The sequence below is a fragment of the Geotrypetes seraphini genome, chromosome 8 (genome assembly GCF_902459505.1).
Source record: "Geotrypetes seraphini chromosome 8, aGeoSer1.1, whole genome shotgun sequence".
In the NCBI taxonomy this organism is placed as follows: Eukaryota; Metazoa; Chordata; class Amphibia; order Gymnophiona; family Dermophiidae; genus Geotrypetes; species Geotrypetes seraphini.
In genome coordinates this window covers 178,217,479-178,243,959 of record NC_047091.1, presented here as the reverse complement: position 1 = coordinate 178,243,959, position 26,481 = coordinate 178,217,479, and the positions used below count along the sequence as shown (strand labels likewise).

General features: G+C 42.9%; 1 protein-coding gene across 1 annotated transcript in view; it reads left to right on the top strand.

Moving 5' to 3' along the window:
• Positions 1-21,831, top strand: part of MTFP1 (mitochondrial fission process 1) — a 33,927-nt gene extending 12,096 nt beyond the window's left edge. The window contains exons 3-4 of the mRNA XM_033957321.1: positions 9,671-9,903; positions 20,589-21,831. Of these exons, the coding sequence (XP_033813212.1) occupies positions 9,671-9,903; positions 20,589-20,667 (312 nt within the window). The 3' untranslated portion in view covers positions 20,668-21,831. The remainder of the gene's footprint in view (positions 1-9,670; positions 9,904-20,588) is intronic.
• The last annotated feature ends 4,650 nt before the right edge of the window (positions 21,832-26,481 follow it).

Below are 26,481 nucleotides of genomic sequence, written 5' to 3'. Positions count from 1 at the left end.
TAATAGAAAAAAATCCCAAAATTTAAGTACCAAATATTATTCACCAGAGATGGGTTACACTCCCCCGGTAACCATTTCACAAACCAGTGGAGAAAAAGCCTCAAAAATTTCAATGTAGCAGTAAACAACTTCAATACTGTTTAAAGTCCAAGCTGCTTATGTACTATCGCCGGCAAAATAAACACCACCACCACTGAAATGTAATTATCAAAAGGGCAATAGACCCATCACTGGGCACAGGAAAAGCAAAAAAAAAGTTTTACTTAGCTTGGGACCATGGTCTGAAACGCCGTGCTGTACTGGTAGAAAATGTCTGGCCAGACTGTAGATAACACCACAGCACCATTTAGATCAGGGGTAGGGAACTCCGGTCCTCGAGAGCCGTATTCCGGTCAGGTTTTCAGGATTTCCCCAAGGAATATGCATGAGATCTATTTGCATGCACTGCTTTCAATGCGTATTCCTTGGGGGAAATCCTGAAAACCCGACTGGACTACGGCTCTCGAGGACCGGAGTTCCCTACCCCTGGTTTAGATGTACAATCCTCCAACAAGTGCCTTGTTTCGCCTCCCAAAGGGTTCCTCGGGGAATGTAAGAGCTGGAAAACTTCATTCCTCTTCCGTGCACACCGGCACAGGAAACGCCCATTGCTAAAAAGAACTACAGGATCCAACTTCTAATAGCACTTCCGGGTTTCATTGTCATAGCAACAGCCAAAAAAACGGCTGCCATTCGTCCATACAACTGCCATTCATTCTTCAAACTGTCACTCATCCAAAGAATGCCACCCATTCCACCCGCTGATTAAGGCCATTAGGCCAAATAGTATCCAAAAAGAAAATCCAGCACTGTTCATGCTGGTACAAAAGCCTCTTCACATTGCCCCTCCGTGGGGTAACAGGAATGTGTTCTAGCACAAAACGCACAAAATCATCAAAATCATGCCGTTCTTTGGCACAATGGCGGGTCAGGATGTCGGCTTATTTTTTGTGACCGATATTGGACCGATGTTCAAATAACCGAGTCTTGAAACATCTGGTAGTGTGACCAATATAGGTTAACCCGCAAGGGCACGTCATCCCATACACCACTCCTCTTGTGCCACATGTTGTGAGAGAGCGCAATTTCACCAGTCTTCTGCCAGGAACTTGTGCAGCCGTGCCCTCTTGCGTAACACCACAAATTTTTTTTCTTGTGAGACAAAGTAGTTTTCAGGATGGCCCGGGCGTGGAACAGCGGATTCCGATTTTCGGGGGATCCAAGGGCACAAAACACGGTTGTTAAGACTCTGTGGATTGCTGGGGGCCGATTTTCCAAAAAGCGATCCATGCTCAAAAGGCTTCTCCTGCAATAGAGGTGACTGATGTCTGCCCTAACCCCCTCCACCAGTCATTGGAAAACCCACTCAACACATACACAGAAAATCCCAAACGGCTGAGCTGCAGGGGGAAGCCCCACAGCATCCTCCTGCAGCTCAGACATACAGGACAGGAAGCTTTTTTTATTATGCTTTTTTTAATGGGCACAGATTTTGTGTGTGTGTGTGACAACACGCACAATATATGCTCCCATTTTTTAAAAAAATGAGCTGTCCCCCACAATAACATTCATCTAAAATGGCGGGCCGTCCCCTTCCCGGTGCAACCTGGGATGCACAGGGAGGGACCTAAGGCCCTGATTGGCTCAGATGACTAAGGCCTCTCCCAGGGGAGGGACCTTAGGTGTCTGAGCCAATCAGGGGCTTAGACCCCTCCCTGTGCATCCCAGGATGCACCGGGAAGGAGAAGGCTCACCATTTTGGAGTGGTGGGCTTGAGAGCAGGAGGGACTGGGCATCCCTCCTGCTGTCTTCTTGAACAGGTAGGGGGAGGTTTGGATGGGGGAGGGGTTGGGGGAGCATCTAGTGACAGGAGGGAGTGGGTATCCCTCTTGCTGATTTATTTATTTAGTTTTTAGAAAGGGAAGTGGGGAAGGTGAGGGGTTGGTTTGGGGTGTCCTGGAAGGAGGGAGTCAGTTTGTTAGGGGGACGGTCATGGTGGCAAGAAGGAGTGGGAATCCCTCCTGCTGATTTTTATTGAAGTGCAGGGATGGGGGTTCTTGGAAGGAGGGAATGGGCATCTCTCCTGCCTCTATTTTGGTTTGGGGGGGTGGCATAGCATAGGTTTTTTTAATGGGACAGGTTTTGTGTGTGTGTCTGATTATTACAAGATAGCCATATAGAGGTCAATGTCCTCCTATCGTATATTACACGAAAGCATCCGCAAATAATTGAGTTTTCAACAGTTTCTTAAATATCAATCGATCCATACATAGTCTGAAGGTTCCAGGAAGAGAGTTCCAAAGCTTTCCTGCTGTTTCTGTCTGTTCCCTCCTATCCAGCAGTACCCTACTCCATGCTCTTTTCTCTAGCACACTCTTTTCCACAATGCTGCTGCAGCCTTCTTCCTTCTCTGCATGTTGTTTCTGCAGCCCCCTCCCTTCCTCTTTCTCTCCCTCCAGACTGTTTCTCCAGAACCCTCCCTTCCCTCCCTTCATGCCATTTTTCCAGCCCTCCCCTCCCCCTCCAACGCTGCCCTCTAGCTCCCGACTCCCCCAGCTACCTCTTCCCCCGGGCCAGCTGAATCTTCGGGCAGCCGGAAGTAGCAGCAAGGTAAGCCTTCTGCCACTGGCCTGCTCAAGATACTGCCTCTCTGCAAGTCTCGCCTATGCAGGAACAGGAAGTTGCTGCAAAGAGGCGGCTTCCGGGGCAGGCCGGCGGCAGAAGGCTTACCTCGTTGCTACTGCCAGCTGCCCGAAGATTCTGTTACAGTGGCCAGGCCCGGGGAGGAGGTAGGTGGGGGAGTCAGGAGAGCCAGTTAAACCCGGATAGACTCTCCCGTTTTTGGAAAACCATCCAGGCGTTCGGATAGTCCTCGAGAAAGAGGACATGTTTCCAAGTTTTTTGGGTTTTATTTATTTATTTATAACGTTTCAACTTAAATATCAAGCATTATAACTTGTACAGAAAGAAATTAAACCTAAAACATTGTCCAACATTCCAAATAAATTGGCTGTTTAGCAATCAAAAATAATAACAAAATCAATAACAAAGGTTTAATTTTACTCAAGTTCTCAAATTGGATCCAAGATTTAAACACTTGGCGAGAAACATAAGAAAATACGATAAGAAGGCGGAGCTTGACCAAGATGGCAGTCTGAGGTCTTCGGGGAGACGCCGTTGTGGAGGGTCTTTTATAGTTTTTCATTGCCTACCTGATGGTAAAAAGAAAATTGAAAGTTCCTAGATGAAACTGTCTTCCGATAGACGTCTTTGAGCATGGCCCGAGAACACCACAACCGTGGACTTCCTCGGCTGGAGAACGAGCGCAGGCTGAAGCGCAGGAGTTCTCTTTCGAGGGTGCCACTCTGTCCCCGGATGAGCGCAGTCCACCGACCCGCCCTGAGGCAGCGGAAGAGGCATGGTTCCGGGATGTTCTTCTGCTGGTTGTGCAGAGCGGGGGTTCCGGCTCTGGTTCGAGGCAGGAGAAGATGTCTGATTTGTCATTGCAGCGAACGATGGGGGGGGGGAGCACGGCCGGCTCATGAGCTTTCTACGGCAGCTACTGTGGATATAGGTACTTTGTTGGCAACAGGGGCTTCTAGAACTGAGTTTTTGCCCCTATAGAGACCTGAATTTGGAACGCTATCAATTTGGAAAGCTATCATTAATTTGCAAGTTTCACTGGGGAACCAAATACAGCAACTTTCTACATAGTCTACTAAAGTACTTTCGGAGAATTTGGAACTTAAAAATAAAGTAACGACTTTGGAAAATAAATCTGATGAATTGGAAGTCCAGACGAAATCTTTGGAAGCGCAAGCTTTAACTTGGGTTAAAGACAGTGTGAGCCTACATTTCAAAGAAGAAATGTTGGAAAATTCCATCAGGAGACGTAATCTGCGGATCATTAATTTCCCCAAAAGTTTTCCCAATAACTGCTTTAGTTATGTTTAAAAGATACATGAATGAGATTTTGAAGGTGCCAGAAACCTTTTATCCACCTCTCTCCAAGATATATTACCTTTCAAAGAGAGTTAAGTCTCAAAGTCCAAACCAGCCGAATCTATCTGTTGATAGTCTGGACTTAACTGATTTCCTTGAGAAGTCGGAGACTGAGGTTCAGGTTTCCGCAACATTGATGGTACAGTTTGCTCTTGATTCTGATAGAGAATGGATGTTAAAGTTGTTTTTTTAAACATAAAGGGCTCCTTTTACAAATCCGCGTTAGCGGCTTTATGGCAAGCACACTTTTAGCGTGCGCTAACCCCCGCCTGCCTCAAGAGGAGGCAGTAGCGGCTAGCGCGGCCGGCAGATTAGCACGCGATATTACGCGCATTAAACCGCTAACGCGGCTTCGTAAAAGGAGCCCAAAGATGTTCCAATTTTGACTAACCCTATCTGAATGTTTCCAGATGTATTTTGTTATAACCAGAAAAGACGAAAACAGTTTCTTATTTTGAGACCACAGGTCATTCAGTTGGGGGCAACTTTTGTTCAACGATTCCCCTGTAAAAATGTGTATTGGTTTGCACTTCTCCCTCCGGATTCGCGGGGGATAGGGGCAGAGCCGGACCGCGAATGGCGAAAAAACCGTGAATATCCGGCTCTGACCTACCCCCGCCTTCCCGGCCTTATCTGGTGGTCTAGCGGGCTTTCGGGGCAGGAGCGATCTTCCTACGCTCCTGCCCCGTGCAGATCGCCTCGAGACTACGACGGGAACTCCCTACAGCTATTTCCTAATGGCGATCTGCACAGGTCAGGAGCGTAGGAAGATCGCTCCTGCCCCGAAAGCCCGCTAGACCACCAGATAAGGCCAGGGGGGAAGACTTAACAATGGGTTTTTTTTTTTTTCTTTTTTCCCCTTCCCCAAAAAATCGCGAATATGTGAAACCACGATTACCGAAACTGCAAATGGGGAGGGGGAAGTGTATAAGGAGGACAGGTATGTCTTCTATGAGAAAACCCCAAAACTCTGTGGAGTGACGATGTTCCTAAATGGACTTTATTTGAAAGTGTCAAAGTTCCAAAGGTCCACTGAAATCATCCACATAAAATAATTCCATCCACATAAAAATAAATCATCCACATAAGAGCCTTAAAGGACCTAGTCCACTAGGGATACAGGACCCAACATGGTCCGCGTTTCGACAAAAAGTCTTCTTCAGGGGTCCTATAAATAATGAGGGGTACATTAAGAATGCATGTAAGTTATGAATAGCAGTGGTGATCCACAGCAGTTATCTAAATTTATATCTACTAAGACTAATTCTTGATTAATTATGAGTATGGCTGGCTCTTAGATAGCTCAGGAAGAATAGTTTAAGAGCTATTAGACTGCAACTTCATTTTCCTGTTTACTATTTGCTTCTTTGTTTAAAAATTTCAGCCTATCATCAGCTCCGCTTCCATTTAAATGGTGGACTAATTATACTGTGTAATATTTTGTTTAATTCCTATATTTTGATCCTATGTTTGATGATGGTTACATTGTATTTTTTTCTTTTCATTTGTAATTTTAAAATTGTCAAATGTTAAAACCAATAAAAATTCAAAATCTAAAAAAAAAGAAAGAAAAGAAATCGAGACTTGAAGCGGAGAGCAAAATGTATAACAATCTAGTGAGCTTAAGATTTTTCTTTATCCAGCTGGGAGAGTGACAAGAAGGTCGTTAATTGGAACGGTTCAAAAAAGACATACTTATTCGCTTGGCGATTTACGATACACTTGTAGGAGTGTCGCAAATCAAAGGTAGCTCCCAAAGCTAAGACTCCTGGCTTAAGTAAAAAGAAATTCACGCCTACGTTTCTGCGTCTCGCGTGATAAATTGGGAAACATCTGTAGTTTATAACCAAGAAATTGTTTCTGCCTCTTTTTAAAGAATAGACTCAAAATCCATGACTTGTCTGGTTGTAGGGCTACTGATATTATTAATGTTGCCAGAGTCACAATTTCTTTATCTGATGTCTCAAGAACAGCTGGAATTTAGACCACATACCACATACATTAAACACCTTATTCCTACTAATGGTTTATAGGCTGTCTTTTCTCCGATCCTCAGCGGGGCCACCACCCACTCGGTATTCACTCATAGGGAGTGGCTTTATGCCTCAAATCGTCATTGGATCGATTTTAATTTTAGCATTTTTACTTTCTGTCTTTTTTCTAACTTTTCATTTGTTCATACGTTCTGCAAAACTCTAATATATACGTAGCTGTATGGTCTTAGTTCAAACGGGGGGGGGGGGGGGGGGGAAACACCAACATGTTTCATCCGTGTGTTTTCAACGGTTTTTTCAAGGCTGTCACTCCCTCATAAGTTAAACACCATCCTAACGGACCATAACGTTCAGCAAGAACGGAGTTTGAAAAAAGTTTAAAAAAGTAAAAATGCTAAACTTAAAATCGATCCAATGACGATTTGAGGCATAAAGCCACTCCCTATGAGTAAATACCGAGTGGGTGGTGGCCCTGCTGAGGATTGGAGAAAAGACAGCCTATAAACCATTAGTAGGAATAAAGCGTTTAATGTATGCGGTTTAAAATTTCAGTATGGCTGTTAGTGCCACTGGTTAATTCAAGAGCCGAGACATCCTTTGCTTCTTGATTACTAGACCTTTGATATGTTTCCAAGTTTTATTAAAATTTGATAAATTTGATAATCCCGCCAATCACAAAATGTTGAATTTTTTTCTCTCGCTTGCCTTCCCGCTCTCGCAGATTGTGACTTTTTTTGTCACAGTTCTTTCATTTTTCCTTTTTTTTTAAAAATCCATTATAAAAGAAAAAAAATATTTTAAAAATCCTGTTTTTATTCTTTTTCTTTAACATTATGGGCTCCTTTTACTAAGGTGCGCTGGCGTTTTTAGTGCACGCATGATATTAGCGCGCGCTAAACCCACACTAATCTTCTAGAACTAATGCCAGCTCCATACTGGCGTTAAGGTCTAGTGCGCACGGCAATTCAGCGCGCGCTATTCCACGTGTTAAATCCTTAATGCACCTTTGTAAAAGGAGCCTTATATGTGTTGTTATGAAGAAATGGAGAAAACCACGCCAGTGTTGTAGCTCGTATCCCGATGTCTTGTAGCTGATCTAATAGTATAGAACGGTCAAGATCAAAAGCTGCAGAAAGACCGAGAGAGAATAAAATAACAGATTTAGCTTGGGCTAAACGATATTGTGTATATGTGGTCATACCCCAAAGAGCAGTTTCCTGTACTATGATGTTTTCTGAAGCCTGTTTGATTAGGATGTAAAATATCGGACTTTTCCCCCCCCCAAAAAAATCCTGTAATTGTGTGTGAACTATGTTGTCAACAATTTTAACAATAAAAGGGAGATTAGCAATAGGCGTTAAAGCAGGGGTCTCAAAGTCCCTCCTCGAGGGCTGCAATCCAGTCGGGTTTTCAGGATTTCCCCAATGAATATGCATGAGATCTATGTGCATGCACTGCTTTCAATGCATATTCATTGGGGAAATCCTGAAAACCCGACTGGATTGCGGCCCTTGAGGACTGGAGTTGCCCACCTCTGGGCTAGATCAGGTGTCTCAGAGTCCCTCCTTGAGGGCCGCAATCCAGTCGGGTTTTCAGGATTCCCCCAATGAATATGCGTGAGATCTATGTGCATACACTGCTTTCAATGCATATTCATTGGGGAAATCCTGAAAACCCGACTGGATTGCGGCCCTTGAGGACTGGAGTTGCCCACCTCTGGGCTAGATCAGGTGTCTCAGAGTCCCTCCTTGAGGGCCGCAATCCAGTCGGGTTTTCAGGATTCCCCCAATGAGATCTATGTGCATGCACTGCTTTCAATGCATATTCATTGGGGAAATCCTGAAAACCCGACTGGATTGCGGCCCTCAAGGAAGGACTTTGAGATCCCTGTGTTAAAGAGAGAGAGGAATCCTTAACCTTAGGCTAGATCAGGGGTGTCAAAGTCCCTCCTTGAGGGCCGCAATCCAGTCGGGTTTTCAGGATTTCCCCAATGAATATGTATTGAAAGCAGTGCATGCACATAGATCTCATGCACATTCATTGGGAAAATCCTGAAAACCCGACTGGATTGCGGCCCTCAAGGAGGGACTTTGACACCCCTGGGCTAGATAGTAGCAGATTTACACAAAGTTGGCACAAGTCCCGAAGTGAAACTTTCTGAGATCATTGGGCTAGATTCACTAAAGTCCACAAATCGATCCGATTCGTGTCCTATCCGTTTCCGTGTCATTCTGGCCGATCATTTCAGTAAAGTTTGTCCATGCAAATGATCAAATCGTAAACGCGCCCCCCCCACGTCTCGCTGTAACATCGATCGACGCGAGTGCGCACTGTCTCCTTGTTGGTTTTGAAGCACCTAACGCATGCGCTAGCTCTTTAGGACTTCACTGCGTACAAATGGGGCGGGCTTTAATCGCGGACGTCATCGGCGGGCTCCGAATTCGCCTACCGCATAGCATTATTGTCGTAAAAAATGCAATATAAGAACTATAGTTTTTACCAACCTTTCTTTTTTTTTTTCTTAAGTGCTGTTGCAAGCTGTATAAACTGCGACCGTAGCTTTTTGAAAAATTTGTTGGAGAGGTTTGAGGAGAAATAGCATCGGAGGTTTGTGAGCGAGCTCTGGAATTCTTCGAGTTTGTCCTTTTTATTGTGCGCTTCCAAACAGCTTAAATTTTCTCTCAGAAAAAGAACTGTTAAGTTGCTAGAAGGCACAATCGTTAACAGTTGAATGCGCTGGGATCATGCGCTGTTGTATACAGCTTACGAATCCCAGGAGGCTGTGTGGCTCTTTCTGCCGTGAAGCACGAAGCAACCAAAGGCGACCCATGTGACGTCAGATGCTGGAAGGAAGGGGGGGAGGGATTGCTGGCCCTTAAAAGTTATTTTTGATTTTTAAAAAAAATTTGGCATTGATATATGAAATGTACAATGTGCAAGGAGAGCACGGGGTTAATCCGTGATTTTCTCGCCATGCGCATTACAAATCCAAGATTCACTCCCGCACTCGCTATGCGCATTCCACAAAAATCAAAAAATATTTCTAACGTTTATGTACATGAAAGTTTAGATATATTTTGGATTTTTTTTGCGGGGTAGATATATATTTTTAATGGGGGTTCTTAACACGCACGCGGCAGTTCCTAGGCAGGAATAGTCGGCGAGGATGTGAAGCGATTGGTCCTCGGCAGTCAAAACGTTTTGGAACGGAAAAGCCAGTTTCGGTTTGGACGAAATGGTTTCTTGAATCGATGCCTTAAGAAATTTACATGCCTTTTTACTCATTTGCATGCGCAGATCGGATCGAGTGCGGACGAGCCGTAGTAGGAAAGTGAGCGCAAACCGAACAGTACACGATCGGTTTGCCTAGTGAATCTAGCCCATTGGCTCACTAAGGCCACTTTTTGCCGTGGCTAAGTGAAGAGACCCCCCCTTCTTATCGCGCTTTTTCTTACGCAGGCCTTCTGACCTCAGCACCTTACAGCCAACCATGAGGTGCGTATTCTTTCAGTCCTGTGCTACAGACTCTTGTCTTTGCTGTCGTTTGTTCTGGGCGTGTCTTCTAGCCTGTATTTCACTGCAAGCGGACTCTCTCGCTTAAACTTTGATCTCCTGTTGCTCTGTTTAATGGACAGGTTCACGCTCGGGATTCGGAGAGGACGACGCGAGTGACCGTTGCAGTGGTGGACACATTTGTCTGGCAGGCCCTGGCATCTGTGGCCATTCCAGGCTTTACCATTAACCGTATCTGTGCCGCCTCCCTCTACCTCATGGGCAAAACAACACGTTGGCCCCTTCCAGTACGCAAGTGGACTACCACAGCCGTCGGGCTGTCGGCCATCCCCTTCATCATCAAACCCATTGATAGGTAAGGAGAGGGTGGGATTCTCATCTGTCGGGTTTCCTTTTGCACAGAATTCTTCCCCCCTCCTTCTTTTTAAATTAATTAAGGGCCCCTCTTGCAAAGCTGAGGCAGCGATTCCCTCAAGGGAAATGCACCGAATCCTATTCCATTCCTAAAGGCTTTGGTGCCTTTGGCACCGGAGAAATGCTACCGCAGCTTTGTAAAAGGGGCCCTAAATCATCAGGATTTATTCACCGTCTTTTCAAAGGAGGTATACAGTAGTGCTACTTGATTCAGAGAAATAATTTTTGGATTTGATTCAGCCTATTGAAATCGATTTGTCAATTCACTTTTCCTTCCCAATCGGGTGTTTTTGTTTTTTTCAAAACGTTCTGACGTTTGTAGTCTTTCCACTCACCCCACCTTTTTTGCCCTCTCCAACCCCCACGCCGGCGCTGCGGTGTAAACAAAATAAAAAAAAAAAGACTTTTCCTCTCTCCGTTAGGTCCTAGCTCAGCCTCGCTGTCCTAACACCCGCTGTGGCAGGATCCATGTTTCATATCTGATAAAACCAAAGTCACTGTGGAGAAGATGATCACGATGCAGGCTTTATTAAACGTTCAATCCAATAATCCATGAAAAGAAATGTCTAGGATCCAAATCGTTGGGGGACTGTGGACCCAGCACGGTCCGTGTTTCGACAAAACTGTGTTCCTCGGGGGTCCTATAAATGACAATACGGTAAATGAATTGTCCCCTAAATTTGTAAAATGATTTATGTGCAGTGGAACGCGCAAAAGATGTGCGTTAAAATTTAGTGGATTTTCATAAACTTATAAATAGTGACTGGTGTCTGGATGAGTGTAATTCAAGCTATGTAATGTAATGTAATGTAATGTAATTTATTTCTTATATACCGCTACATCCGTTAGGTTCTAAGCGGTTTACAGAAAATATACATTAAGATTAGAAATAAGAAAGGTACTTGAAAAATTCCCTATGAGTGTGTATGTGTGATGCCTAATATATATAAAAAGGTGACCGAAGAGATGCTGCAAGCATCTTATTTAAAAAAAAAAAAAAAATATGATTGAGTGAAAAGAGGTGCCTCATAAGAACATAAGCAATGCCTCCGCTGGGTCAGACCTGAGGTCCATTGCGCCCAGCAGTCCGCTCACGCGGCGGCCCAACAGGTCCAGGACCTGTGCAGTAATCCTCTATTTATACCCCTCTATCCCCTTTTCCAGCAGGAAATTGTCCAATCCTTTCTTAAACCCCTGTACTGTACTCTGCCCTATTACGCCCTCTGGAAGCGCATTCCAGGTGTCCACCACTCGTTGGGTAAAGAAGAACTTCCTAGCATTCGTTTTAAATCTGTCCCCTTTCAACTTTTCCAAGTGTCCTCTTGTTCTTTTATTTTTCGAAAGTTTGAAGAATCTGTCCCTCTCTACTCTCTCTATGCCCTTCATGATCTTATAAGTCTCTATCATATCCCCTCTAAGTCTCCTCTTCTCCAGGGAAAAGAGTCCCAGTTTCTCCAATCTCTCAGCGTATGAGAGGTTTTCCATCCCTTTTATCAAACGTGTCGCTCTCCTCTGAACCCTCTCGAGTAACGCCATATCCTTCCTAAGGTACGGAGACCAATATTGGACGCAGTATTCCAGATGCGGGCGCACCATCGCCCGATACAATGGCAGGATAACTTCTTTTGTCCTTGTTGTAATACCCTTCTTGATTATACCTAGCATTCTATTTGCTTTCTTAGCGGCTGTTGCGCACTGTGCCGTCGGCTTCATTGTCATGTCCACCATTACCCCCAAGTCCCTTTCTTGGTTGCTCTCATTCAATAATATCCCTCCCATCGTATAGTTGTACCTCGGGTTTCTGTTTCCAACATGCAATACTTTACATTTCTCATTCATCATTTGTGAGATATATGGTAGTGGCTGTGATCAACAGAAGCCGAGAGCAAGAAGATTAAAACAGAAAGGAGAGCCTATAATATGAATCAATAATAGAATCTTGGGGACTGAATACATAGCCTAAAGGTCCTGGTACAGAGACTCATGGATCAGAGGCTAAAAGCTAAATTGGATCTATTGATTATTAAAAGCTAGTAAAAGGCATGGAGAAACTGGAATACGAGGAACGACTTAAGAGACTGGGACTGTTCTCCCTTGAGAAGAGGAGACTCCGAGGGGATATGATCGAGGCCTTCAAAATACTGAAAGGAATCGACAAAATAGAGCAGGGAAAAAAAATGATTAACAATGTCCAATGTGACACGGACAAGAGGACATGGACTGAAGCTAAGGGGGGGACAAGTCTAGGACAAATGTCAGGAAGTTCTGCTTCATACAAAGAGTGGTGGACACCTGGAATGCTCTCCCGGAGGAGATTATCGCAGAATCGACCGTCCTAGGATTTAAAAGCAAACTAGATGCACATCTCCTTACGAGAGGCATAGAGGGATATGGGTGACTAAAAATTACGCCAGGTGTACACCTGGCTGGGCCACCGCGTGTGCGGATCGCCGGACTTGATGGACCGAAGGTCTGATCCGGAGATGGCGCTTCTTATGTTTCATATATAATGATTATGGCAAAAGGACAGAGGATAGATAGCAATGAACAAAAGCTCTTATGAAAACTTTTATCCATAAGAGAACAAACTTATCCCCTCTTCTATTAAACTGTGCAAGAAGTTTTTAGCGCAGAGAGCCGCGCTGAATGGCCCGTACTGCTCCCACAGCCTCATAGGAAGTCTATGAGCGTTGGGAGCAGCGCGGTTTAATCTAATATAATAAAACGCTAGGCTGCGCATGCGCACTTCCATCGCGTGGGTCCATTTTCCATGAGCTGTAGAAACCCATAGGAAGTGCGCATGCGCGGCTTACGGTTCTTTGAAAGACGCAGCAGTGGCTACTCTCATGATCCCCACCTGCGTCGGACTTTCGACGCAGGTGGGGATCATGAGAGGAGCCACCGCCGCGTCTTTCAAATAAAAAAAAAATACAGCAAGGCGGATGTCGGCCGCGGCGGCTGTCGGCGGCTGCAGGCCGCGGCAGCTGTAGCCCGCCGCGGCCGAGCACGGAGACGGGCCAAAATTTTTTTCAACTTCTCAAAGACGCTGCAGCGGCTCCTCTCACGAGCCGCTCCTGCGTCGGAGAAGGCGGCGATCGTGAGAGGAGCCGCTGGGAAGTTACACTGCTGGGGGCTCGGGCTGTTAGGTCCGTGCAGGCTCCTCTCGCGGTAAATAGAGGGAGAGGGAATGCTGCGGCTGCTGGACAGGGAAGTAGGGAAGGAGATAGGAAGAAAGACACAGGGACAGGGGCAGGGAGAGAGACAGAAAGACAGCGGGAGGAAAAGAGACAGAAAGAAAAAGGCAGGGGTATGGAGAGAAACAGAAAGAAAGACAGACATATATTCTGCCACCAGGGGGATGAAGGGAGACAGAAAGAAAAGAAGAAAGACACAGGGACAGGGAGAGACACAGAAAGACAGACAGACAAAGGGGGCCAGGGACAGAGACAGACACAGACAGAAAGAAAGACAGCAGGACAGAGAGAGAGACCGAAATAAAGACAGACAGACAGACATATATTCTAGCACCCATTAATGTAACGGGCTAAAATACTAGTAGAAGAAATAATCATCTAAATCAGGGCTGCCCAAGTCCGGTCCTTGAGATCTACTGGCAGGCCAGGTTTTCTGGATATCCACAATGAATATGCATGAGAGAGAGATTTGCATACCAAGAAGGCAGTGCAGGCAAATCTCGCTCATGCGTATTCATAGTGGGTATCCTGAAACCTCCGTTTATGGATTTAAATAGTAGGCAGTAGAATTTGAAGAGTGTTCTCGCTTGGACTGGGAGCCAGTGTGTTTCGAGGTAAGCCTCTGTGATATGCTCGTATTTCTTCAGCGAGTCGAGAAGTCTTAGGGCTGTGTTTTGTATTGGTCGAAGTTGTTGTATCATGGTTGCTGGGCGTGGGAGTCCAAACTGCCTGCTAATGTTGGGTGGGAACCTCGACCCTGACGAAAACTTTGAAACGTGGCATGGCGATGGCGGCGCTCCCGCAACGCACTTTAAGAATAAAATAAGTTCTCATGCATCGTCTATTTATTACTGATAAGTTTGCACAAACAATTGCTACATTTGCACTTTAAATATAAGAAGGCAAACAGAATGTTGGGTATTATTAAGAAGGGTATTACGACCAGAACGAGAGAAGTCATCCTGCCGTTGTATCGGGCAATGGTGCGCCCGCACCTGGAGTACTGTGTTCAGTATTGGTTACCGTATCTTTTTTTTTGTTTGTTTGTTTTTTTTGTTTTAAGTTTTTTATTGATTTTTTCACATATCAACAAGTGTTATAAATTTTCCATACATTTATCTTAACAATACACTTGATATCTCTATAATGTATTTTATATAAACCATATTTTATATTATTTTTCTTATGAATTTATATAACATATATATTGTAATGATTTTATCAATTATTATTTAATTATGAACCCTTTTCCCTCCCTTTATCACATTAATTTCTCATAGGACTATCATTCATTCATTATGATATATTTTTTATAATGTATAATAAAGAGAATCAATTCTTTACCCCTTCCCTCCCTCCCTTCTTTAACCATTATCTTATTATGGGAAAAAATTAAAATCAGTCATTGCAAAAATCTGTTAATGGTCCCCAAATCTTCTTGAACTTATCCATATATCCTTTTTGTGTTGCAAATGTACGCTCCATCTTATATATATGGCAAACTGAGTTCCACCAAAAATTATAGTTCAATCTGTCATAATTTTTCCAATTATGTGTGATTTGCTGTACTGCTACTCCAGTCAATATAAATAAAAGTTTATTGTTATTTGATGAAATTTGACTTCGAGCTCTCATTGCGGTACCAAACAAAATCGTATCATATGTCAAGGCTACCGGATTTTCTAACATCCTATTAATTTGAGGCCAAATTGATTTCCAAAATATTAATATAAATGGACAATAGAATAAAAGATGATCTAATGTCCCTGCTTCAAGATGACAATGCCAGCATCTATTAGACTTATCTTAGACGTATCTTAAGAAGGATATGGCAACACTTGAGAGGGTTCAGAGGAGAGTGACACGAATGATTAAGGGCATGGAAGACCTTTCATACACTGAAAGATTAGAGACTGGGGCTCTTCTTCCTGGAAAAGCGGAGACTTAGAGGGGACATGATAGAAACCTACAAGATCATGAAGGGCATAGAGAGAGTAGAGAGGGACAGATTCTTCAAACTTTCAGAACATAAAAGAACAAGAGGGCACTCGGAAAAGCTGAAAGGGGACAGATTCAAAACGAATGCTAGGAAGTTTTTCCTTACCCAGCGAGTTGTGGACATCTGGAATGCGCTTCCAGAGGGCGTAATAGGGCAGAGTACGGTGCAGGGGTTCAAGAAAGGATTGGACAATTTCCTACTGGAAAAAGGGATAGAGGGGTATAGATAGAGGAGTACTGCACAGGTCCTAGACCTGTTGGGCCACCGCGTGGGCGGACTGCTGGGAACGATGGACCTCTGGTCTGACCCAGTGGAGGCATTTCTTATGTTATGTTCTTAAGAAAACGTTTAAAAATATACCAAAAAAAGGATCCGTTGAAGATATTGCTTCTAAATAAAGGAAAGCAAGCCCTCTGAGGATTCTACACAATTTAGAAAAATATTCAGTTGTTTACAAGATAATATTATGAACGTTTATGTCTTGATATGCTGTGAAGATTTGGTGATCTATGAATACATAAATAAGCCATCACTAACAATCTAACATATGCAATATTGGAAATTTAAATAAATAAATGGACTCCAGTGAACCATGACAAAAGGCCTTAAATGCAAGCAGACGTGTCTTGCACTGGATTCGATAGTTATTAGGAAGCCGATGATAACTGCTTTTATAGAGGAGTAACACGAGCCAAGAGAAACTGTTTTATTCTGTAACGTCTGAAGTCTTTTATGGAGAACGATTTTTATTGAACAACAGAGAAACGAGCAGAAGATACAACTTCAGTAGTTGGAACCTAAGAACGGTACCAGGCAGAGCGTTGGATTCTTGCCCAGAAATAGCTAAGAAGAAGGGGGGGGAAAAAAAAAAAACTCAACAAATTTTTAGATTGAATCGGGTTGAGCAGACTAGATGGACCATTATCTGCCGTCATCTACTATGTTACTATGTAAAAAAGTTTTTTGTATCCAACCATACCTGTTTCCCAACCGCCCACCCACCTCCACTCCCAGCCCAAAAACCAAAAGACACAGAGAAGGAACAATGAATGTGGAATCTAAACAGAGACAGGAGAAGATGTGTCTTTCTCTAAATGGCACAAAAAAAACAACCAAGGAAATATAGCAAAATCAGATGCAGGGTAGAGAATGACACGGTGACAAAATTCATCACCGTTCCCGTCCCCGCGGGAAACCATCTTCATGTCATTCTTTAAGGAGATAGGGAAGAATCAGAGTATGAATGGCCACAATCACTGACCCTCAAGCTTTGCTCTGAAGAATGCTGGTGTAGAAGGACTGAGGTTCAAACAGACACTACAGAATGACAGTCTCTGGTATCCAGAGCAGATATTGTGATGTCATAATGACTCATTCCACCAGTGCCTAAGAGCCAATCACATCAGTGATATCACAATGGCTTCATTATCCTTGGCTCCCATAAGAATCAGAGTATGAATGGCCACAACCACTGACCCTCAAGCTTTGCTCTGAAGAATGCTGGTGTAGAAGGACTGAGGTTGAAACAGACACTACAGAATGACAGTCTCTGGTATCCAGAGCTGATATTGTGATGTCATAATGCCTCATTCCACCAGTGCCTAAGATCCAATCACATCAGTGATGTCACAATGGCTTCATTATCCTTGGCTCACATAAGAATCAGAGTATGAATGGCCACAACCACTGACCCAAAAGCTTTGCTTTGAAGAATGCTGGTGTAGAAGGACTGAGGCTGAAATAAACACTAGAAAATGACATGGGATTATTTCCCGCAGTTATCCGTGAGGACGGGAACGGTGATGAATTTTGTCACCATGTCATTCTCTAATGCAGGGTTCCCTACCCCTCACCCCAGCATAGTAAATTGTAAAGGCATAAATACCATTAGAAGACAACTGGGAAGGAAAGACAAAATTAAAACAGATAGTCTATGCCAGTGGTTCCCAAACCTGTCCTGGGGGACCCCCAGCCAGTCGGGTTTTCAAGATATCCCTAATGAATATGCATGAGAGAGATTTGCATATAATGGAAGTGACAGGTATGCAAATCTCTCTCATGCATATTCATTAGGGATATCTTGAAAACCTGACTGGCTGGGGGTCCCCCAGGACAGGTTTGGGAACCACTGGTCTATGCCTTGAAAAAATATCACTCTGAATAAAGAACGAGGAAATAGCAAATATCCCAAGCCCCAATGCCTAGATTGGCCACCGTGAGAACGGGCTACTGGGCTTGACCCAGTAATTATTATTTATTTATTTTATCAATAAATTTTACAAGTATCCATTTGTTCTAGAAATACAGAGAATAAGGCATTAAAACAATAGGAAAAACAAAGGGGATTTAACAATATCCCAAGGTATAAGCAAATTATTATCTCTTCCTTGGACCACAAAACAAAACACAGGGGAAAACCTGTCAGAAACCCAAATAGTGGCAACATTCCAGAGCTGACACTGTGATGTCATGATGCCTCATTCCACCAATGCGTAAGAGCCAACCTCATCAGTGATGTCACAATGGCTTGACTGTCTCATACTTGGCCCATATAAGAACATAACAAATGCTGTACTAGGACAGACCGAAGGTCCATCAGGCCCAGTGTCCTGTTTCCAACAGTGGCCAACCCAGGTCCCATTCTTTAGTGTCTATGTCAACCTCAGTCCTTCTACATCAGCGTTCTTCAATGCAAGGCTTGAGGGTCAGTGGCTGGGCCCATTCATACGCCAATTCTTATGTGAGCCAAGTATAAGGTCACAATGGCTTCATTATATCACTGATAAGCTTGATTCTTATTGGTGGAATGAGACATTATGACATCACAATATCTGCTCTGAATACCAGAGACTGTCATTCTCTAGTGTCTCTCTCAACCTCAGTCCTTACACTAGCATTCTTCAATGCGAGGCTTGAGGGTCAGTGGCTGGGCCCATTCATACGCTGATTCTTATGTGAGCCAAGTATAAGATGATGAAGCCATTGTGACATCACTGATAAGCTTGGCTCTTATTGGTGGAATGAGACATTATGACATCACAATATCTGCTCTGGATACCAGAGACTGTCATTCTCTAGTGTCTCTCTCAACCTCAGTCTTTACACTAGTATTCTTCAATGCGAGGCTTGAGGGTCAGTGGCTGAGCCATTCATACGCTGATTCTTAGGTGAGCCAAGTATAAGATAATGAAGCCATTGTGACATCACTGATAAGCTTGGCTATTATTGGTGGAATGAGACATTATGACATCACAATATCTGTTCTGGATACCAGAGACTGTCATTCTCTAGTGTCTCTCTCAACCTCAGTCCTTCTACATCAGCATTCTTCAATGCAAGGCTTGAGGGTCAGTGGCTAAGCTCTTTCAGACTCTGATTGTTATGTGAACCAAGTATAAGATAATGAAGCCATTGTGACATCACTGATATGCTTGGTTCTTATTGGTGGAATGAGACATTATGACATTATGCAAGGCTGAGTTCATTCATACTCTGATTCTTTTGTGAGCCAAGTATAAGGTCACAATGGCTTCATTATATCACTGATAAGCTTGGCTCTTATTGGTGGAATGAGACATTATGACATCACAATATCTGCTCTGGATACCAGAGACTGTCATTCTCTAGTGTCTCTCTCAACCTCAGTCCTCACACTAGCATTCTTCAATGCGAGGCTTGAGGGTCAGTGGCTGAGCCCATTCATACTCTGATTCTCTGCCCTCTCTCCTTAAAGAATGAGATAAGGATGGTTATCCACGGGGATGGGAATGGTGAAGAATTTTGTCACCATGTCTTTCTCTAATTGGGACAATTGACCAGAGCAGCCACATAAATGCACAAACCACAGTGGAGTTTAGAGGTAGCTTACAACAAGATTTTTTTTTTTTTAATCTACTCTTTAATTTGCCCTGATGAAGCCCAGTCTTTGAGGTGAAACAGTCTCTGTTGGCTGTATCCAAAGTTGTGTATTTTCTGTTTGAGTATGATTTACATCGGAGGTTAATTTGTTGCACAGGTACTTTTTTGAAATAATGTAATTTTAAAAATTTAACAGAATAAGGGATATTTCAGGACTAATGAATGATAACTAAACCATTACAACCGTCAGACTGATAAATTTGTCTACGGTTTGGTTTTCTGAAGTCCTTTCCCCGACTTAAAATATTGACCGGTGGATTCTTCTTTGTTGACCGACTTTTTGGTTTTCTTTTTTTCATCATACTCCACATTCCCTGGCTTAGGAGTGATTTATGCACAAAACTAACACATTTCTAGATCTTGCCCCAGACTAATTATACGGAGTCGTGTGCTATAGAGTTGGACTAAAACCTGGATCTGGTTTTAGTTACAGTAGGGTCTTGATTATCTAATGTAAATGGGACCGACAGGTGGATGGATGACTGAAAAGTTGGCAAATACAGAAAAAGTGCATGATGGATAAAAGAGAAGTGGGGGTGCCCACAAAAGCACTCCTTGAATTTAAATGGTTACAAAATCAAAACTTATTGGAATATGTTTATAAATAAGATGACGGCAAATACAAGTCCCCAAAAGCACGGTTAGCAAGATTTTACCCAATCGCTTGCACTTTCACCCTTATAAGCTGCAAATGACCTGATGTTCCTCAAGTGGCCCCCGAGATCACCGGACATTACTGTTTGTGACTTTTTCCTTTGGGGGTACGTACCTCCACTACCCGCAACTACGGATGATCTGCAGGAACGCATCACTGAAGCTATAAATGCGATCACGCCGGATATGCTTCGGAGAGTCTGGTCCGAGCTCGATTATCGCATCGATGTTTGAGTAACAGGTGGGGTGCCCATCGACTGTAAGTAATCAACAGATACCATATGAAACTATAGCCTCGAAGGAGACAGAATATTCCAATAAATTTTGGGTTTTGTAACCATTTAAAATCAAGGAGTATTTTTGTGGGCACCCTGTATATTTCAAAAGAGAAAGCAGAAATAAGAGTCTACAAGCTTATTGTACCCAAGAACCTTACCTGGTGCTTCTGCCTTTAACTGAACACAACGCCCGGAAAGAGAAAAAAACCCACATGCATCTCATTAATGATGCTATGACGTTACCTAGGTATGTTGGTTAAGTGAGACTCCACTGGAATCACTTTGTAAACCCATGTTGAGCTCTTCATGTACATTTCATAGGCCTTTCCCCACAGGGAGCATCGGTAAGGAGCAGCAGGGTTTGAACTCTGGCTTCCTGCTTCTTGGCCTCCCGATCTAAACATGTGGCCTCTTCACTATGCCATGTGTCAGTACCACTCTGGCAAAAGGGACTCGACTCCTAATTTTACCGATCAGGTCTTCCCTCGTAGCATTAATTCTTGCCTGCTGAAATAGAACGTTTCTGACCTTGTACTAGGGACGCTGTTTTCAGCCATTAAACTGTTTGCTGTTTTGTTTTCAGATCTGTGGATTTGCTTCTTGATGCCAGTCTCCGCAAACTGTACAGCAATGATGAGAAGCCCAGGGACCCCTCTCAGTAACACCCACCAGCTGCTGGCTTGTGCCACGCAGAAAGAGAAGCTACAGAAAATGCCTTCACCTGTACAGCTGTTTGATGCTTCAGAGCTACCCGGGTCTCCATTCTGCACCATGCAAAGATCGTATGTAATACACAAAAAGAGCCTGGACCTTCCTTTCAAATATATCAAAAGTTTAATTACACATGGAAGAAGAATGTTTCTGTCCAAGTGAAAAGTGTCTGTTGGAACTGTTTGGGTACTTGCATGCTTCTTAGGCCTGGTTTTTACACCAAGGGTGACTGGCCTACCTTCACAACACGATTATGAGATTTGTTGATTCTTTTCACTTAATTTAAGAATAGATTTTTTTGGAACTGTAACTTAGCAGATTTGCTGTGATTGATTCATAGCCAAGATCTAGCCGTCATATGGGACGCTACTGCCAGTAAGCGGCATCTCGCCTTATTTCTCTAAGATCAGAAATTTAAGCTCATCCCAGTAGGTAAGCCCATGAACCATTTGGAGCAGTGGTAGACCCACCCCTCTCCACCAAATATGCACATTGTAATTGATTAACTGGAGGAGGGTTTGGCACAGTGGTTAAAGCTATAGCCTCAGCACCCTGAGGTTGTGGGTTCAGACCCATGCTGCTCCTTGTGACCCTGGGCAAGTCACTTAATCCCCCCATTGCTCCAGGTACATTAGATAGATTGTGAGCCCACCAGGACAGACAGGGAAAAATGCTTGAGTACCTGAATAAACTCATGTAAACCATTCTGAGCTCTCCTGTAAGAACAGTATAGAAAATTGAATAAATAAATATACCAATTAGACTTTCATTTCTCTAGAAATAATCCTGGCAGTTTTCGAGGGAGCCAGGAGAGACTGGATGTCCCGAGCTGAATGTAGAGACCAACTGATCCCCTGGCTTTGCAAAAACAAAATCACAATCCAAGTAGTCTGCAGTAAAGCACAAACCGAACAAACCCAAAAACTGCAGACCAGAGTACAAGATGCAGGCTGGGATTATTTAAAACAAATGTATAAAGGCTCGTATAAAGGTGGCGACATTAACCACAATATGTATTTGTTTTAAATAAACCCGGCCTGCATCTTGTACACTGGACTGCAGTTTTTCCTTTGTCTGATACAGTGTTTTGCTACCTCAGGGTGTTTCAGATAGCTCGATCCCTTGAAAAGAAGCTGCAGAAGTATAATCAAATTCATGGTGACAATACAGAAAGCTTGGAACCTACGCGGAGGCTCCCGCAGTGCTCCTGCCGTGGCAGCTTACAAATACATTGACTTAAACACCTAGACATTACTAAGTGAATAGAAGAGCCCCCGAGTCCTAAAGGCAGAGAGCGAATGGCCTCAGGCTTAGTCTGAAGGGAGAATCAATATTAGAAAGTCGGGCAATTCTGGTAATGTATTCAAGGAGGCCCAGGGCAAAAATTTAAGAGTGGAGCCAACCAGTAGGCTGCATCTCCTTCAGCCTCAGACAGATGTGGGAGCCCGCAATCCCGGGGTAGTTGCCCTGTTTTCATTGCCCACCCCCCTCTCATGGCCTTGCAGAAATCGTGTTAATAGATCAATGTACCTGGGAACAGAGGCAGCCCTGCTTCTGGCACTGGAGGGTCTACTGTAAATTCTGCACATTAATTCAAGGGAGTGGGTGTAAAATCTGTGTATTATACTGTTCTGTAACAAAATCTGGGAGATATAATAAAATCAGAATAGAAGGACCCCGGAGCTGTGTGTTTTTTATACAATAGACATTTATCTTAATTCACGAACAGTGGTATAAGTATTTAGAATTAAAAAACCACTTTTTTTATCCATTATATACTAACAGTGACACCATATCAATTATCAGTATACTGTATATCTATTGAGATCTTTATGTTATATTCTGTTTAATGGTGGGGAAAAAAGCCTCAGATCTGGAGCAAGAGCACCATCTGGTGTCTGAATGTGATATCTCGCTGTGCTCCTGATTTAATCAACAGCAAAAACCACCTATCTTCCTGTTGAACTAAAACGTCTTAATTAAACTAATACTCTTCTTTATTTTCATTTTATTTCTTCTTTGATTATTTAATTTAATATTTGTCCATTGTCAAGAAGGTTGGGTAACAGGGTTATATCACTTATACCAATCCATATCCACAAATACCAAAATTGCTTATCTTCTAATACTGCACTCAATTTGGCGACACTCATACGAGAAAAACTGTCAGAGTCAAACACTTCAATAGATATGGTACTTATCCTAAATACTGTCTTTTTCTTTTAGCAATCCAATTAGTACTTCGTGCTCCCGTTTCTCTTCCTTTATAGATAATGTTAGCCGCTCCCTTTTCACCAACGTGGCCAGCGTTTCACGGTATTAATTGATTTACTTATGCCTCAGGGTATGTTCTCAGGGAAATGGCTTTATTTCAGGCTGCAGATTAAAACAGCATACTAACAGGATGTTACATAGAAGCCCTTCTTTATAAATTAGATTTTGTTGGTCGCCTACCTTTAAAAAAATTTTCAAAGTACCAGCATTTCCCGCATTGAAAGTATTCATTCTAGAGAGAGTATTTAGGGCAGTGGTCTCAAACTCGTGGCCTGGAGGCCACATGCGGCCCGCCAAATACTATTTTGAGGCCCTCAGTATGGTTAAAAATTGAATAGCTACTTGAGAAAAAAAACAGGGTTTAAAGAAGTTTTTAAAGGGTTTAATGAAGCAGAGAGGATCTGGAAGGAAATATCTGTGTTTTTTTTATTTTTGAGAAGTATGGTTTGTGTATTGTTTGTATTGGTGCAGGTTTGAGGTTTTCTGTTGCTGATCTCTTGCACAGGTCTGCTGTCCTCATGCAGAGATCAGCATCAGCTTTCTGAACATTCGAACTGTGAGATTTGACAGCTGGGAGGGTGACTTGGTTCTGTGAGGAGGTGTTTTGGCTTGTGTGGCTCTTGTGAAGGTAATTATAGTTGATTTTATTGAATTTTGAATAAGAATTGTAAGTTGTGGTTGAAGTTGGTTTGATTCATAGATTCTGGTAATTTCCAAGGTTGAAATATTTCTTTCTGGTGGATGTGAAGAATTGTTTTATCTGTGAGACTATTGGGTGTTAGAAATAGTCTGTGAGATTTCTGTGTAATGTTTCCAAGTTTATTAATTTTTTAATATCCCGACCATCAAATGAATATCTGGCCGGTTTACAAAATATAATAAAAGTAAATAATGATTAAATACAATGAAGTGAACGAAAATGACATTAACTAGACTAACTGGAAAGTGAGGATAGGAGGGGAAGGAAGGGAGAAGTTACATATATTAGTTAAGATAAGAAAGGGTGGGGGAAGGGTTGAACAAGTGGGGTATGGTAGCATTGTAGGAGCGATTACTTACTCGCATTAAAAAATGTCATGAGGGAATATTGGTGAAGAAAATTCGATAAACTGTTTTGGAAGTTTAATATCTTCTGTAAAATTTATTGAGACTTTGGGTTTTATTTGTGTTTTGAGATAAGAAATTTGAGTGATTTTGGAAATAGGAAATTCTGGGGAGGGAAAAAGTATAAGGAACATCAATTATCTATTTTTTTTTTTTAGCTTAGAAAGTATATTTAGGCAATTTGGGGTTATTAGATTATGATAGGGTTTTCCCTTATTGGTTTGTTTAAGACAGAGTAGTAGGTGGTTTTCAGCAAGAGAGAGTCTGCTAGCAACAGTGCGCCTACGTGGTACCCCTACATAGCAAGAACATAAAGCCTCAAATACCCAAATCTGAGGAAAAAGAAGAACTTTACAGAGGAGAAGTAGAATCTCTTTGTTTAGATTTGATTTACAGCATTTGTTTATTAAATATTATTTCTAATTTAAATTCTGAATCCTTAGTGCTTCTTTATATTTATTTTATTATATGTTTAATAACTATTTTTATTTCAAGGTTATACCATATTATTATATATTATTATTTTGTTTATGTAATTCACCCCTTCTCCGGGGAAAAGGTATCAATTTAACCCTCGGTGTGCACGACTACAAAACAAATCTTATTTCAAGAGGGATACCTTTTAGCTCAGTCTGAGAAGGAGGGGGTTACATTATCATAATCACAAAAGTAAAATAAAACAGTTTCTTGATCACATGTCTCTTTAGCTATAAATGACAATATTATGATTAAGATTTAGCCAAAAGGAAAGATTTATAAACTATAAAGAGTTTTTACCTCATGCAAAATTGTCATTTCTTTAATAAGACATTAACTATTTTTTTCTGCGGCCCTCCGAGTACCGACAAATCCAAAATGTGGCCCTGCAAAGGGTTTGAGTTGGAGACCACTGGCTAAACTGTAACCATGACATCCTGTTTGTCTTTGGGAAGCAGAGCTGAGATTGTGATGTCATAATGCCTCATTCCATCAATAAGAGCCAGCCTCATCAGTGATGTCACAATGGCTTGATTGTCCTGTTCTCCTCTCTGCCCTCCAACCCAGCCAGGTCCTATTTTGAGGCCCTCCAAGTACCGACAAATCCAAAATGTGGCCCTGCAAAGGGTTTGAGTTGGAGACCACTGATTTAGGGGGAGGAGAGGAGGGGAATATAAAAGATTTTTAGCGCAGAAAGAACAAAAATGGATACATAGATTAAACACTCTGAGGTTCATAATCGAAACAGAAATATGTCTAAAAACCTGCTTATATCAGTACTTGGATGACCTAAAAGACAGGTCGTCCAAGTGCCAATAATCGGAACGGGTTTTAGACGTATCTAAAAACAGCTTAGGCCTTTTCAGTGCTGCTGTACGCCCAGAGTGAAAAGGGGCGTTTCTGAAGGGGCGGTTAGGGCGGTAGGTGGGCGGGATGTTGGCCGACCTAGACTTAGTCGTCCTGCAGCGATAATTGAAAGTTCAACGAGACTTCCTAGACGGAACTTATATGTTGTGACTTAGGCAATTTAAAAACAGGTATAAGTGCCCAGAAGATATCAAAAGTGATCAGATAACAATTGCAGGGACAAAGTAAAGACTCGCACACACTCCCCCCCCACCGCCATAAAAATTTGAATAAAAATGTATATACCTGCCTCCAGAACATTAGCACCTGGTATAGGTAAGCCTAGTAGAGCTGCACAGAAGTGGCTTATGTAGTCTGGGGGGTGGGATAGTGAACCATACTCTAACGTGTGCACCCCCCCCAAAACCCTACTGTACTGCCATATAGGTGCCACCTGCAGTCATAAGGGCTATTGGGGTGGTAGACAGATGGGTTTAGTAGGTTTTAGGGGGCTCACCTTGACCTATAAGGGAATTGTGAGATGGTTATATGGCACCCTTTTTGTGATGTTCACAGCAGTGCCCTGTAAGGTCCCCCATTACTCTGTTGCCATGTTTGGGTGTCCAGTTCATCACTCTGCTGGCCCCTCCCACATCCAAAAGGTCTTGTTCTAGGCATTTTTGACTTGGACGATTTTTGGGGGATGAGCATAGGGTATAAAGATAGATGGCTTAGTGGTTTGGATGATCAAACGGCTGCAATTAGAAGTAGACGATTCTCGAAGAAAAAAAAAAAATATTTTGGACATATTTTTTAAGATTGGACTTTGGCTGCAACGAACTTTTGATCTACAGGCCAATGATCTCTTTGCCTATTACCAGATCCGTCATTATGTTCAGTCCCTCCCAGTGGCTGCCCTTACTGAAGTCTGCAGGGAGGCGCTTTCGGAACTCTTCAGCCTTTCAGCCCAACAGAGGATTCCTCTACGATTTCATATTGTGGGGATCCGGGATTGCCAACCAAGTACGAATCTGGATATATTAGCGACAGCGTGGGCTGAGGAC